The 17,331-nt window shown below is 37.3% G+C and overlaps 1 protein-coding gene across 2 annotated transcripts in view; it reads right to left on the reverse strand.

Moving 5' to 3' along the window:
- LOC137763860 (bifunctional heparan sulfate N-deacetylase/N-sulfotransferase 4) overlaps window positions 1-17,331 on the reverse strand; it is a 234,218-nt gene that overhangs the window by 41,801 nt on the left and 175,086 nt on the right. For both annotated transcript variants that reach the window (XM_068542321.1, XM_068542320.1), the window contains exon 6: window positions 6,232-6,414. In XM_068542321.1, the coding sequence (XP_068398422.1) occupies window positions 6,232-6,414 (183 nt within the window). The remainder of the gene's footprint in view (window positions 1-6,231; window positions 6,415-17,331) is intronic.

The raw sequence follows: 17,331 nt of genomic DNA on the forward strand, positions 1-17,331 counted from the left end.
TGTATTTTCCCATGAAATAGTCTCAAAAGTAAAACTGACCCCAGGAGAAGGTGACAAGTTTACTCTGTAGCTCTGAGTATCTTCAGACAGATAACTGCACACTCTCACATACAATACCTTATATTATTACTTGCTGTTTTAAGAATACCCTGTCAGGGAATCTGGATAACCAACTCAATGAAAGAAACTGTATTTTTAAACTCTTATTAATAGGTTGGTCTCATATAATGTATTCACTCATAGTATGACATTTTTAGTATGACATTAAAGTTATCAGACATTTCTGTAGGGCACACACAAAAAATTCAGTTTTTTATTGTTATACTTGGATTAGGGTTCAAAATATACTTATTTTATGATGATTTTGATTCATAAAGTATGAAAGTATTATAACAATTTATATTTTATTTTATTTTATTTTATGAGCTACCTGCAAGTAGTTTTTCCATGACGAAACCTCAGTAAGTTACTTGTGTGGAGAATTTGACACCTGACAAGATCATATTTGCAACTGATTGATGGGAAAAGGAAAATCCATGACTTATGTCACCATTTCTGGATGTCAGAATGTCTGACAGCCTTGTGTAATCAAAACAGTAAAGTGCTTTCTTGTAAATTAAAGAATTAAAATTGTGAGGAATTACCTGAGTATTTGGGAAGCATTCCTGAAAGGTTTAAATACTATTCTGAGTTAAGAAGAGAAATGTAACCACATGGTGATAAATAGGAAAAATATGTCAGATGATGATGAAGTCTGTACCTCTGCTCTGACTCTGTGAAATGATAAAAACCGTTCTGGCTATTTCACTGGAAAGGCTAAAGGATGAAAAAATGGAAGTGAAGAATATGAAATTATAGAACTCTTATTTCCCCAGCTGTGGGGGTAATAATTACTTACGTATCAGAGTTCCTTTAATCTCAGCATCTCACCCACAAACAATTTCTAACACTTCTCGGAAGGTCTCGCTTTTTTCCACAGCCATGAAACTATTTAGGGCTTCCCTCTCTCATAGCTAGATTATTATCCTAACTTTAGCTCCTCCCTGTTCTTACCTGTCATGGAAACAAAAGCTTCCGGTATAATCTTTTTGGCCAACACTTAAAATAATTATTTCACTCTCATCTTCAGAACACACAGATAGTTGCTCCTTGTTGCCTATCAAACCCAAATTGCTCTGGTAGTTCTCAAAGCTTTCCTGACTGGCTTGTATGTACTCCTCAAGGTTATGTCCCATTGCATGCCTACTCTTCCCCAGGAAACAAGTGTGCCACTGTTACTGTTCCTTGGGCACACACATCCCTCTGCTTTTGCTTCTCCATTCGTGAGATTTTAATGACAGTAGCTATGGTACTATGCTACGTTCTAGGTTGCAAACATGAATGAATAAACACAGTCTCACTCCTTAAGGTTTGCATGAGCTGGTGTATGACAAGCACAAGTGACTGCAATACCATAAGGTAAGTGCAATAATAGAGGAATAAATAAGGTATAGGGTGGAAAAGAGAGGAAAAAATATGAAGACAAATTTTTGATGTCATTTTGTTCACATAACCAGAAGCTATTATGGTTTGTAAATTACATGAAGGCAAAGACCTTTCTTTTTATTATGTAGGTACTTCAGAAGCATAGGTTGCAAAAACTCACACTGAATACCCCATCAGATTCTTCAGAAGTCACAAGGTATTCCTGATATTTCATTCTACACAGACAGTCGATGGTGGAAGTAGATTTATTTTTCTAAATGTCAAACTACCATCTTGGTGTGGTTGGGACTACACTGGATTAGAAATAAGGCAACTTGAGCTTTAGTCCTGACTTGTCCCTAATAAGCCACGTGACTTAGAACAAGACATTTCACCTCCTTAGGTGTCTAAAATGAGTAAGTTGGTCTAGATGTCCCTAACTTCTCCTCTTCTTACAATCTGTAATTCTCTGCGTCAGCATTCCTTCAATAGACACAAACTAATAGAATCTACAGTGTGTATGTCACTAGACCTTGTGATTTGTTTATGTCACAGACATTCAAATCTCATCATCTCTAAGCTGGAGTTGGATGATTTCACAGCTAGAATCAACTAAGGTGCTAACTCCCTAAGGTCAGCACACTGTGGCTTTACTTCCCTGCTTCTTTAATCCTGGAGACACTGGCCTGGAAAGAGAGAAACTGCAGCTCTTTGAGCGTACTCTTGGTCACACGGGCAAGCAGGAATCCACATCACGCTTGGCATGTTTATTGATAGTGAGACTCTGGAGTGACTGACTGAAGATTGAGACTGAGCTAACCTGACAGCTTGAGAGCTTAAAAGCATTGATTAGTGAATGTGCAAGAGTCTGACCTTCCAACTGCCTCCATGTTGTGGTTTTGGTTTCTATAATAAGAGTCAAAAAAAAAAAAAAAAAAGAGGAAACCTTATTCTTTTATGCTTTGTAGTGATTATTCTACCCAAACAAAAAGGGACATGAATTAACAGAAACCCATGAGTATAATTTTAAGAATCTTACACAACAGGGGCTACACTGAGGAGGATGTACTCTAGGGATAGAGGTCCGTGTGTGTCCTCAGCACATACTCTCATGTTAAACAACTCCGAAAGACTCCACTTCCAGTGAGTCCAGGGAGCACATACATTCTGCATTGTACTTACCATGCTGTCCATTGACAGATATTCATATTGCACTTTTTAATTAGGTGACAAAGCAGTTTTCACATATATGGTAGTTGGTGCTAATGAAAATTTACATAAGGAACCAAAGGAAATTAAATAGATGTTAAGATTATCATTTTGCACATTTTCTTTTTATTTGTGGTAATAAAAAAGTGTGAATTGAAAATCTAAGGAAAGATAACTTTTTAAAAGTGAAATGCACTAAATAAAAAGGCATGTTTATAAATACAATAAAGTACCTGCGACATTTAATTTAGAGAATGTATAGCAATGGCAGGGACACATAATATTAATCGATGCTAACTCTGTAGGGTTGTGATGAATGGACTATAAAACATTTAATTAGTGTTGGTTATGCTTAAGTGTTTTTTGTAAAACTAAATTCATGTTGTATAAAGGACACGATGATAACGCCTTTAGCTGTTTTACTTGATGTTATAAATACAAATATGAGAAGAGGAGAAAACCACCAGGGAAAGGAACTCAAAAGTATTATGCACTTTATCTTTACTTGATCATTTGCACTTTTCTGACACCCTTTATGACTGGCAAAGTTTATCAGATTTGCTTCAGTAAGTCTACTGTTCTCAAAATCTCATGTATGTGAATAATTCCCTGTTCAGCTTAACTGCTATTTTGCTTTCTATTCCTTGTTTTCTTTCTTATATATATTTGAGAATATATGGCATTTTTTTATTTTTTATTTTTGTTATTTTTGGCTGTGTTGGGTCTTCGTTTCTGTGCGAGGGCTTTCTCTAGTTGCGGCGAGCGGGGGCCACTCTTCATTGCGGTGCACAGGCCTCTCACTATCGTGGCCTCTCTTGTGCGGAGCACAAGCTCCAGACACGCAGGCTCAGTAGTTGTGGCTCACGGGCCTAGTTTCTCTGCGGCATATGGGATCTTCCTGGACCAGGCTCGAACCCGTGTCCCCTGCATTGGCAGGCAGATTCTCAACCACTGTGCCACCAGGGAAACCCTATGGCACTTTTGTTAATGGGAAATGTTTGCAACTTTATTTTTCAGTCAAAAGAAACCATATAGGGCTTCCCTGGTGGCGCAGTGGTTAAGAATCCGCCTGCCAATGCGGGGGACACGGGTTCGAGCCCTGGTCCGGGAAGATCCCACATGCCGTGGATCAACTAAGCCCGTGCACCACAACTACTGAGCACACGTGTCACAACTACTGAAGCCCACGCGCCTAGAGCCCGTGCTCTGCAACAAGAGAAGCCTCCACAGTGAGAAGCCCACACACCACAACGAAGACACAACACAGCCAAAAAGAAAGAAAGAAAAAAAAAAAGAATAAATAAAATGAATAAATTTAAAAAAAGAAACCATATAAAGGATATAATTCATGTGATAAAACAGGAGTCTTTTTAGTAAACATTTACTCGAGTGTTACTTAAATACTCTTATAATAAGCTGTTTTGATAATAGACATATATATGACAACAATAACAAAAATCTGTGAACTCTCTGAAGCCTCTTCTGATTAATTATATCATTTATTAAGAACTCCCTAGGAATTTACCTCTATGATGCTATTCAAAATTAAAATAGTCACACTCACAAATGTTTTATTTGTGTATGTATATGTTCTCATGTCTTCCAAAGTAACGTAGTTCTCAAGGAATAATTCTACTTTCTCATTCTAATTTTCATTTATACCCCCAATCAACTAGCACAGTATTTCATATTTAACAAGCATTCGATCATCATATTTAAAATCATCATAATGAGAACCTACTGTACAGCACAGGGAACTCTACTCGATGCTCTGTGGTGACCTAAACGGGAAGGAAATCTAAAAAAGAGTGGATATATGTATATGTATGACTGATTCACTTTGCTGTACAGCAAGAAACTAACACAACATTGTAAAGCAACTATACTCCAATAAAAATTAACAAAAAACAAATAAAGTAAAATAAAATAAAATTAAAATCATCACATTAACCAAATCTTATTGGAGCTGGCATGTCTTTGATTATATTCATTCCCTAATAAAATGAACAGTGTCACTGATACCAAAAATATCAATAAATACAATTCTTTATTTTTAAAAAACTCACACAATATTAAGAAATACAAATTCTTCATAAAAAAAAAGCATTTTTTTTTTATGAAGGAAAAGAAAGAGTAGAGCTTGGGGCCATTGACTCATATTTTGATCATCTGTCTGCCACATTTGTTAAGTTGCTTACTTTTTATTGTTACTGTAACCATGAATTGTAGATATCTTATAAATAAACATGTGTGAAAAAAGAATTGATTTACTATCAATGATTTATCAATTTTATAAGTATGTGCGCACTTCTGAGTAACTACCACTTATGGGAGACAAAGCTTTGCCTTTATGAAATTCAGCATCTACGTGGTGTGACTATATACACTACAAGAACTATGTCTTTATCTATTTATTCATCTACTTAATATATACACCAAACATATAGCTGGTCAAGCTGCTGAATAAATCATCAAAATAAAGTATGACTTACTGTAGCAGTTTTAAAACACATTTTGAAATATATAGCAGTGAATAAGAATAACAAGGAAATGTTCTGCTGACTTTGAGAGAAAATATTGCATTTTGTTCTTCTTTGCATTCTCAAGAGCAACTAGCCTTGCCTTATACATAGTAGATGCTCAATAAACATATGGTGGATGAATTCCTGACCATATAGACACAGAGGGGCATGTAACACGAATTATGGAATAGAAACACAGGAGAGGGAGAGAGGATGGTAAAAAGTCTGTTTTGCAGTGATTTCTCATTAACGAGGATGCTAGCCCTCTGCTGACTACTTAGCAGGAGCCCATGTGATCTGCTCTCTGCAGCCAGCTTATTGATTGTGAGGGTCAATGTAATCTGATGCATAAAGAACCGAGAAAGTGGAAGGTGGCATTTTCCTAGATAAATGGTAAGAAGCAGCTCATTTACATTTTCATGCACTGAGGCTCAGTAGCTCCCACATAAAGTTGAATTATTCATAAAAGCAATCCTAAAACTGACAATTCCTTCTTTATTAATAGATATGATCCTAGCAAAAGATTAGATTAAAAAAAAAACCGCACGAAGACATCTTAAAGACAGAACCTGTATGAGCATGAAGTAAAAATTGCTTTTCCCTTTTTTATTTAGACTCTCTGTGTTGTACACACACAGAGGTCTAGTTCTACACTCTTAGATAAGGTGGTCCTTGGTTTCTATCTTCCTAGATACCCAATGCTTAACCATTTTACTGCTAGTTAGTGCCCACACTAAATGCAAGTCAAAGTGATTCGCTCTGAGAAAAAAACAACAATAAAACAACATCCTCAATGCAAAACTTCCAAACTGACTGACCAACTAACAAAATCCCAGAAAAACAAATCCAAAATGAGAACACTTAATCCATAAAACAAATAAAAAATATTATTGAAGAGAATGAAACTATTGGATAAAAAAGAAGTTTGCATTAAATGACAGTTTTAGTATCTCCAGCAGAGCTCCTAACACAAACTCAGCACTCACAAATTGCTAGTTTCTTTTCTTTCAGCCCAGGAGAGAACGTGCAGTGTTACCTGCCAGAGAGGGTCTTTCTGCTCAGGGAAGAGCTCAAAGTACTTGTGGGCTAGTTGCACTGGAGGCAGAGTTTGCAATTTCAGGTTGGTCCAGCTCTGCGCGAAGTTGGCCAAGTTCACAAAGGTGTACAGCCCTAGGCGGTCATTCCCGTAGTTTGACAAATGAGTCATGAAAATGCTGATCTGAAAAATAAAATAAAAATGACCGTAAATATCATATGCATATGCTCAAAAGTGGCATAGACGCTCTAGGAAGTACCTCACCTAAACACTGAATTTCATGAGAAGTACAATTATCATTTCAGGTGGGGTGTTATGGACAGAATTGTGTGCACTGCACCCATATTCATATGTTGAAACCGTAACTCCCAATGTGACTGTATTCAAAGATAGGTTCTTTAAGGCGGTACTTAAGCTTAAATGAAGTCATAAGGGTGGGACCCTAATCTGATAGGTCTGATGTCCTTATAAGAAAAGAAACAGACACCACAGTGCATTCCCTCCCTCTCTCTTTCTCTCTCTCCCTCTCTCTCTGTCTCTTTCTGTCTCTATCCCTCACCCTGCAATGCGCAGAAAAGAGGCCAATTGAGAACACAGCCAGAGGGCAGCTGTCTTTAAGTCAGGAAGAGAAGTCTCACCGGAAACTGAATTTTCTGGCACCTCGATCACGGACTTCTAGCCTCCAGAACTGTGAGAAAATAAATGTCCGTTGTTTAAACCACCCGGTCTGTGGTGTCTTATTATGGCAGCTTGCAAAGACTAATACAGGTAGAGAGCCACACATTTGATTTCTATTCCAAAGTCACTCTTAAGCTCACTCTTAAAATAAAAATTGAAATTGGGATTGGCATCCCCTCACTGCTCATTAAAAGTATAGTATTACTTTACATACCAGTTTTTTCCCCCATTGTGGAATCAGAACTATCAAATCCAATAATCTAATAACTCCCAACCTAGAGAAGAACCAGAATTAGACCAGTTCTAAAATTGAAAAACTGTTGCAGACCTTTTTTGGTATAGATATGTATACAGGTTGAAATGAAATCAAACGCAAGAAAACTTGTTTGTTTGTTTTTTCTGTGGTCTAATGACTCATGAGTATGAAACGTACAGTGTGGGCAATACAGTCAATAAATATTTAATATTTTTGTATGGTGATAGATGGTAACTAGACTTATCATGTGGTCATTTTTAAATGTATAGAAATAATGAATCAATATGTTGTGAACCAGGAACTAATGTAGTGTGGTAGGCCAATTTTACCTCAAAAAACAAACAAACAAACAAATATACAAACTCATAGAAAAGGAGATCAGATCTGTGGCTACCAGAGCCGGTGGCGGGGAGTGGGTACTGGGGGAGGGGGAATTGGATGAAGGCAGTCAAAAGGTACAACCTTCCAGTTACAAGCTAAATAACTATGAGGGATGTGATGTACAATACGATAAAGATAACGAGCGCTGCTCTATGTTATGTATGAAAGTTGGTAAGAGAGGAAATCCTAAGTTCTCATCATGAGGAGACAATATTTCTTTTCTAATTTCTTTAATTCTGTATCTATATAAAATGATGGATGGTCACTAAACTTATTGTGGTCATCATTTCATAATGTATGTTAAGTCAGATCATTGTGCTGTACACCTTAAACTTATACACTGTTGCATGTCAATTATATCTCAATAAAACTAGAAGAAAAAAGTAATAGAGCATTAGTTTGCACAAGAATTAAAAAAAACAACACTCTGATAAGGTAGTGTAAGTCAAAGGTATCAGGTTCATGGAATGCCCTTTACTAGAATGCTGAAAAGGATCCTCTGAGGAAAGCCCATTAAGATGATTAAAGATACTCCTCACCAAGGTTGAAGGTGGGGAAGAGGGTGGGAGAACTTGGCCTATTCCCCATAAATATCACCTAAAAAGTATATAGCGCTTACTATGTGCTAGGCATAAATCTAAGCCCTTTACATGTATGAAATGATTAAGTCCTCACAACAATCTTACAAGGTAGGTACAGTTATTGTTCCCTTCTACAGATGAAGAAACTGAGGCACAGTGAAATAATTTGTTCAAGTCTCACATCTAGTCAATGGCAGAGCAGAATTTAAAACCTAGGCAAATCTGACACATGATATATCTGAAACCTTCACCCAAATAGTTTTATGTATAGAGTTTGAAATCCATCGTTTTCCATTTGCCATTTTGAAAATAAAAGACAAAGAATATCTATTTATAGAAGAAAGTGGAAAATTTATGTAAGTATTATCTTGGCAACTTAAAGTCATTTTTTTAAATCAGAATGACAGAACATAAATTATTTTTGGAATCTTACATGAAAACTTTTCAGACAACGAATTATAATATTTGAAAAGAATTTTACTGACAGACTGCAAATTTATCTTTGAAGGCAGTATCACTCCTATCATATATCCAGTCCATTCCCGCCCCCCCCCCCCCCGGGGTATATTCAAAGCTTTTCATTCTAAAGGTCAAAAAAAGAGAAAAGCTATTTTAAAGAATATTCTTTACTTAGCTTGTTTAGATAGAAATTTAAATTAAAGCCCTCAAATGCTAGCTGATACAATGATCTTAAGATTCATGTGGAATCATTTGAACAGGCTCAGGGTAACTATGTCACTGATTTTTACATTGGGCAAACTCTCTCTCACTCTTAAGCTCTTTTTCTTTTTTTCAAATAGGAAGTGCCCTCTTGGCAGGACTTAATTATAGAGTTTTTAGAACATAACATAGTATCAGTACTTGATGACCATATAATTGCAATTTTTGTCATGAGAACTTCTTTGTAATCACCACCAAATAATATGCATTTGATCCCAATAAGTATGCATTTATCTCATGTTGCTACTGTAATTAAGAAATAAGACAGTGTAAGCAGTGTTCTCCGTGATAATTATAGTTTCTTGGGACTGAAAAACCAGGCTAGTGCCTGAATGCCTGAAGAAATACAATAACGTCCTAGAAATCTGCCACCTGCTCTCTAGCACTGTTATTTTAAGATAGAACTTTAAGGCACCTGTAAGTGTCTAAAATCGGACAAAACTGTAAATAAAAATACTACTTGAAGAATACTGTAAAAATTATTTTTATATCATGGGCAGATGTATACCATTTTGTTAGGGTATTGCCATAATGTTTCTAAATGATTTTGTGGCCCACTAATTCTAAGTCATTTACCCAGAATCTCTTTAAGAGAACAAGCCTTGCTTTCTGAAGGAAGTATAACACTGATGCAGGGCAAACGGAAAATCCACCTTTGGAAGAAAGCAGGGTCTGGAGATGTTGCATGGTTCTAAGCTGAGGCATGCTTCTGCATTTAAATGTTCCTTTGCTGAGAAAAAAGATGAGCACCCTGGCCACAACAGTTGAAATCACTGTGTACAGGGTAGCATGTGTACATGCTTTACTGGCTAGAAATATATTAGTGCTGGCACATGGTCAATTGACTGCACTTTCAGAAGAAAGGTTCTGCAAGCACAGCTTAACTGCATATCTGACTTGCTAAAGGCAGCTATCGTGCAGACAGAACATTTTAGTTTTAGTATTTCTGGCCACATGGCTTGTTTATAAAAAAAAAAAAAAGCAAAACTTATTCAGAGAGTGTAGGAAGAATAAGACAAATTAAGAATGGATGTGGTTTGAAGCATAAATAAGGGAAGTTGAAAGAAATGCAGTATGAAATATTTGCAAATAATTTTTCACAGACATAGTATATTGCTATTATTATTATTACTATTTTTTTAATGTTTTTTATCATTTATCTATTTATTTATTTTTGGCTGCGTTGGGTCTTCGTTGCTGCGTGTGGGCTTTCTCTAGTTGCGGCGAGCGGGGGCTACTCTTCGTTGCGGTGCACAGGCTTCTCATTGCAGTGGCTTCTCTTGTTGCGGAGCACGGGCTCCAGGCACGCGGGCTCAGTAGCTGTGGCTCACAGGCTCGGTAGCTATAGCTCACGGGCTCTAGAGCGCAGGCTCAGTAGTTGTGGCACGCGGGCTTATTTGCTCCGCGGCATGTGGGATGTTCCCGGACCAGGGCTTGAACCCATGTGCCCTGCATTGGCAGGCGGATACTTAACCACTGCGCCACCAGGGAAGTCCGCTATTATTTTTTATATGACAGTGTATGTTCCTCCACTGATTCTGTGCTATTATTTATTTATTTATTTTGATTATTTCCTTAAGGATACAGTAAGACTATTCTGGCTCAATACTCCCCAAAGCACCATCTAGAAAAGGTATGACTGTGCTACATTGGTGCAAATGGTTTGCAGATGCAAACCCACTGTACCTTGAAATATTGCAGCTCAGAGATCTGCATGGATTCGGACGGCAGCAGTTTACCTCTCGCATGATAAAGATGGGCAATGACACCGTGTTCGATGGATGAGTTTAAGAATAAGATATCAAATGCTAATGTCAGCAGGCCACCTGCAGCAGGCCTTCCAGAGGGGTCACCGAGGTCGGGCTTCTGTCACCAAGCTGGCCTCTGGGCTGCCCCCCACCTTTTCATTGACGCTGCTACCTATGCCCCTTCCTCAACTCTCAACACTCTCAACTCCATTATAACCGAACAAGAAACAAATCTAAATTCTTCCTTTTACCTTGTAAAAATTAAAAACCAATCTTGAAGGCACTCTCATAGTCTAATTATTCATTAAAAATATATAACAGCATTTCTCAATGTCAGATGCAATATGCATGCACTAAATTTAGGAAGATCGTTACCTGTGGAATAAATCCATTTAATGATGTGTCTATAGTCCAAGGAAAAAGGAGGTTTTAAATAAAGTGATGTATAAATCTTGATAATAGGGAATTGCATAAAAATAATGGAACTCTAAGGATAATCTTTAAATGTGGGTAAAAGCACTGCCTGTTGTAGAGACAAACAGGATAGTATCAATATTATGTAAATGTGGGCAAGTGGCTGTTCTTCTGAGTCTTTAATTGCAAATCATACAATTGTTTTGTATAGCATTTTACTTTGCGTCTCTTACTAAGCAGAAAGGATAAAGGAAAAAGGGAAAAATAAAATAAAAAACAAAGGCTTTATTTTATCCAGAAAATGAAGCATCAACCCTCTCCAAATTGAGCTAAAATATTTTCAGACTGCCAATACCAGAATAGTTTTCTGGCTTTTCCTACTTGTATGACAAGCACAATGTCATTGTAAATTGTATGGAAATTAATATCCATAACCAGAATATCAAGTATAGTATCTTAAATTAGAATTTAAAATCTTTTTAGAGCATGTGTTCTTATTTAAAGTACACATTAAATATTTGGATATCAGTTCTGTGCCTTATAGTGCCTTTAAAAATGAAATCATTTACAGAGTTGTTGGATACATAGCTCATAGGAAAAACACATTATTATAACAAATACAGAAACAATAGCTTTGCAGAGCAAGAAGAGCTGTACTCTGTTTTAAGGCAGCTTGCCCTGTGCTCATGACACAGCACAGAACTTTTCAAGATAAACATTAAATATTAGCAGTTAGTTTCCATTTTTGCCTCTGTGGCCCTGTCAGTGTACCTCTTTTCAGAAAGAGTCCATTGTGTCTAAAAATATGTCCATTAGTTTGTTAAATTATTGATGAGGCTTTTAGTTCTCATAAAATGTGAAGACAGACAGAAATAAGGGGAAGGCATCTTTGATGGCTCATCTTATGTGCTTTGGCCTCATACTCGTAATTTTCCTATAAAAGGCAATTTTATGTCTTCATTTGTTCTGAATATAGGCTGGAACCACACAAAAGATACTAAGAGTCAGATTATGCTTAACATTACCAATTTGTATGCTGGTACATTTCCAGATTTAAACACCAATGACATAATTGTTGTGAAATAATTAGAGGCCCCCCAGGTACTACGTTTTGGTCCTGGGCAACTAATAAGTTGGTATATGCATACATCTATGTCCTCAGATGCCAAAAGTAAGGAATACTTGCCCAAACCTAATATAATTATATTACTCTGCCACTCAATCTAAAACCCATCATTAGATTGGAATTCACTATTGAGATATACAAGTTTATTTTTTTAAAAATGTATCATATATTGAATGATTGGTCAATGATTGATCTTTTTTTAAACACATGATGTTGTTGACTCTTAATGTGAATTTATTTAATAACTTTGCCATGGGATTTTATGTTCATTTTTGTTGTATTGATTAGGTACTAAGAACTCATCCTAATTTTTAAAGAAAAGGAAATGAAGATCAAAGGGTTTAAGTGATCTTTCTGAGACTATAGAGGAAATCCTAGCAAATCAGTGCTCAAAGTTGGGCATGCGAGTTCAGAATCAGTGCTCTCTCACATCCAGTGTTCTGCCAGAGACTTTGGCAGCAAGTTCATCTAACGTCTGTTTCCTGCTTTTTCTCCTTCTATCATTTTAATTACCTGGTAGATTTTATTTGTAACAATATTAGGTTAAAACTAACATTTCTTTGTGTACTTTTCCTAGAATTGATCCAACATAAAATTTCACTTATGTATTAAAATTTTTTAGAAGTATAAGAAATAAAAGTCAATATTTCAATATTTATATTTCTACACACATACATTTCAACTGATTACTGACTCTGAACATTTCAAGATAATTCCTACTGAAGAGAGAAATGGTTATTTCATTTGCAAAGATTAACATATTTCTTAATATAAATGTGTTATAGAAATTAAAAGTAACCCCAACCTTCCAATCTTAAAGAAACATGTTTGATTTTAACAGACCCTTCAAGATATATCTCTCTAAGAACTACTCTTAGAAGGAGAAAGAAAAAGAGGAGAAGAAGAAGAAAGGAATAAAGAATGGAAAGAAAGAAGGAAGAAAGGAACGAAGGAAGGGAGGGAAGCATGGAGGGAGGGAAGAAGGCAGGTGGGCAGGAAGGAAGAGAACAAAAGGAAGAAAGAGAAGCAAAGAATAGCTCCAAAATAAAACATATCTCACCATCTGTAGGGCAGATGGACAGGAAAAAAGTAGGAATGATTTAGTTCATGGCTTTAAATCTCTACTGAGTAAACTGAACTCTACTGAATCTATTGATTCAACCACTCAGGAAACTTAAGTGAAACTAAACCACTAAGCAGAGGGAGCTCTTTTGCTCCACGTGACTTTCAATGTGGTTTCATGTAAGATGTGCATCACCACAGGCATTTATAATTAATTACTATTCTTAGTTGATGTTTTAATACCCCACACCCTTGACTATTAAAAGGAAGACTTTTCTTGGGTGTGTAAAAAACAAACAAACAGAAAAACCCAAACTAAACCTTTGTTTTTAATTTGGAGCAGGTTTAATGAAGAAAATAATGCTAATCAAACAGTTTAAAAAACAAAAGAGTTAGTAATTAAAATATTATCCTGGGAGCCTCTATTGCATAAGTCAGAAAATATAGAGAAAGGACTTTGGGTTGCTGTTATAATTCACATTGGTTTGGTTTGCACACAGTGGGACAGTAGCAATGTGAAATTTGGAACCAGAATGCCTGGGTTTGAGGACTGTCTCTGCCTTACCATATCAATTATTTCTCTGAATCTCTGACTTTTCTACTGTAAATGGAAACAATACCTTACTTTACAGTTCTACGTGATGCTCCAATGAGTTGGGGAATTCCAAAATATTTTGTAAAATGAAAAACATTGTATAAAATTTATCATCATTATGCACATTCAATTAAGGTAACTATGGAGTAGTTAACATATCAAATATAATTTTAAATTAGTATATATATATCTTTTAGAAGTAAAGTCGGTGTTTCTTTGTTCTGCTGAAATAACTGCATATATGGTGCTTATAATAATTACTGTGATTTCTAGTCAAAACAGAAAACGTTGGGTATATTTACACCAGAGTAAAAATCACTAAGTTTGATACCTAATATATGAAGCTCTTTTGTAGTCTTCATGTAATTTCTTAATAAATGCAAATTTTATCCCCCAGAATCACCTCTGACAGCTGCAGTTAAAAATCAGTATAGGAGGAGATTGTTAAATGGAATCCTTTGTTTCATTTCAAAAAGTGCCATGAGGAGATTTTACAGACAGGACTCAAGGGTAGTAGTGCCATGAACTGAGGTCTGCTTTGCTTTACCCCTATGCACCCTAAATCAAAGAGCGCCTCCAGCCCTCTCCCTTGCCCCTAAAGGCACTCACCGCTTGTCATATTATGTATTTGTTTGGTTATTTATTGTTTCCTCACTCCCGTGTTAGAATGTAAACTCCCTGTGTCTAGACACTCTACTGCTGCTATCTCCTCAGGGTTTGTAAGAAGTTTGGCAATACTAGGCGCACAACAAATATTTATTGAAGAAACAAATGAATCCTTGGTACCATACACTTCTTTTGCTAGTAGAAAATGTGAAATATCTTAATTGCTTTCCAATTATTCCCATATTCTAAAAATGTGAGGGGAAAACCAAAACATTCTATCCTCAATCCCTGAAAACAGCTGGCATTTAACAGGATACAATGAACGGCTAAATTACATTTTTTTATTTGTGTTTTCCATTTCCATTATCAGACTAAATGCAACAGAAGTTCCATTCTGCATCTGATTATTTACCAGTGTCCCAGTTTTTCAGTCATAATATTTGGTTAGTGAATTATTAACAAATCAGAACTGTTTTGATTCAAGACCAACTAGAGTGTAAACACTGATCCTCCTGAATAAAGAAGTTGGGCAGTGATTTCGTCAAAGCAGCCGGAAATAGGGCAGCTGTTCTAACAGAGAACAGAAGGCTCCTGCTCTATTTCAGTGTGTAGGAGCTTAGCTCTCCATTTTTCTTGTACATTAATACAGGCCTAAGTCATTAAAAGGCAACACACGCTCACAACCATATTGTTATTGCATATATTTGTGTTTTGTCTTGCTTTAATAGTTAAGTCAGAACTGAGGTTTTAGATGTGACAGTAATTGCCTTTTAGAATGCCCTGATTTTGAAAAAAGATCTACCATTTTACACAAAGGCAAACTACCAAAGCTGCTTTCCATCTGAGCTACTTAGCACTACTCTCTTTTCAAGACATCAAATATCCTTTCCAACCATGTTGCAATGATGCCACATAAAAGCCATTGAAGCACAAATTCATAACCCTGCGAATAATCACGGGCAGTTCAGCCCCTGGGTAGAGAAAACATGTCCATTAGTGATTGGTGTAAGCTGCACTAACAGTATCAGAGTTCAACAGTTTTCAGGGGGAAAAAAAGTAATTTTTATTTATTCAAACAATCAAGCAATTGACAAATATTTATTAAATGCCTACTAAGTGCCAGTCTATTAGGAACTGGAAATATAATATGAATATGTTTTTGCCTAAAGGAGTCTAGGATTAAGTGTTGATATAGAAAAGAACATAGCAGATTATAATACAATGTGATGTGGAAATTCCCTGCTCTACGACATCACACAGATGCAGGCAGTTGGGCATTGATCTAAGACTTGTGGAAGGCTTCTTGAAAAAAAAAAAAGAACCTTGGAGCTAAGATCTGAAAACTGATGAGTTAGGGACACCTCAGGTGAGAGAATGGATTGGAGTAGGAGTGGGTGACATGAGGCTGAGGTCATGTGTTAGAAGAAGGAACTGTGTTGGTGAAAGTTTACATTCCAGAAACTAAAAGTGCAATGTAGTCCATGCAAAGGGGTAAGGTAGCAAGAGAAAAGAAAAGACCAGTCATATCAATCTTTTAAATTCTTGAAGGGTTTGGGCTTTAATCCTAAGAACAATGGAGAAACACTGACAGATTTTGCGTAGGGGTGAGAGAGAGTCAGATATGCATTTTAGGAAATATATCCTGAGTGCTTTATGAAAAAGGGTGAAGATTGGAGGTCAGGAGTCATTTAGGAGGTTTTTCTAGGCATATGATTGGGAGATAATGATGACCTGGCCAGTGGCCACGGGAAAGGAGAGAAATTAAATAGATTCGAGTGATATTAAGATAATCAATCTCCAGCAGTGATGTCAGCAATGTGGCTGAATAAGATGCCCCTTATTTGTGTCTTTCCTTCAAACAATAACAATCTGGCATACATCCATGGACCAAAGTGCCTTTGAGAGAGCTGTGGGATCCAGCATCACACGCCAAGGGACACAGAAGGAGTCTATCCCACCTGTGTGTGTGTGTGTGTGTGTGTGTGTGTGTGTGTTTGTGTGTTGGTGGGGGGAGAGTAATAGGCATACAGGCCTCAGTCCCAGCTGTGGTCCCTGCAGTGGCCTATGAACTGAGTCCGGCCCCTCTTGGATTCGGTCCAGGGGTCCCTGGAGAACACTGTCTTAGACAATCACCCATTGATGAGAGAGCCCTTGTGGAAGTCCAGATTCCAGTGGAGAAATTCCAACACATCACCGTTAGAGAGAAAAAAAAAAAATGAGTTTGGATGCATTGGAGAGGGTAAGAGGAAGAGTTTGAGTTTACCTCACATCATCTTTCCCCCAAGACAGCATAGTTCAGGGCCAAGAGACATTTTCTCAACCCATGATTCCTCCTGAGGGGAAAGTGAAAGCTGGTGAAGGAGCACCCAGCTTCCTCAGCTACGCAGGATGCCGCCAAAGAGGGCTACGTGTCTCTCACTCCATCCAGGATCCTGAGCCATGAGCTGTATGACTGGGAGGTGGGAAGAGGCTGGGAGAGCGGCAGATAAGGCTCTCAGAGGGATTCAAAGGTTGTGGATCCTACTAACTGCTTCTCAGACTCCATCAGGAAGCCCATCCAGAAGCCTCTGGGCATGCCTGTCTGCAGATTCCCCCACATGGCCTACAGGAAACCCCAGAGCCCTGCACGCCTCACCCACACACACTTCTACCCTGTGGCCGGCTCTCAGTGCACCCTCCAAGGGCAGCAAGAGCCTCGGCAGACAGCTAATGAACATGCGCAGGGAGCCAGGCAGACTTGGTGGCCTATTAAGAGACTACAAATTTCAGCTTTAGCTCCACCCCTGGGAAAGCAAAAGGGAGACTGTCAGAAGCCATCCTGGTACGTTACAGGATCAAGAGAAGGCATACAATTAAGAACTCTCTCAAAAGAGAGAAGAAGTGTGGAGAAAGTGTATTTAAGAAGGGCTGAGAAAACCTCAGAATCTCTAGCA

This window comes from Eschrichtius robustus, chromosome 4, assembly GCF_028021215.1.
Source record: "Eschrichtius robustus isolate mEscRob2 chromosome 4, mEscRob2.pri, whole genome shotgun sequence".
Lineage (NCBI taxonomy): Eukaryota > Metazoa > Chordata > Mammalia > Artiodactyla > Eschrichtiidae > Eschrichtius > Eschrichtius robustus.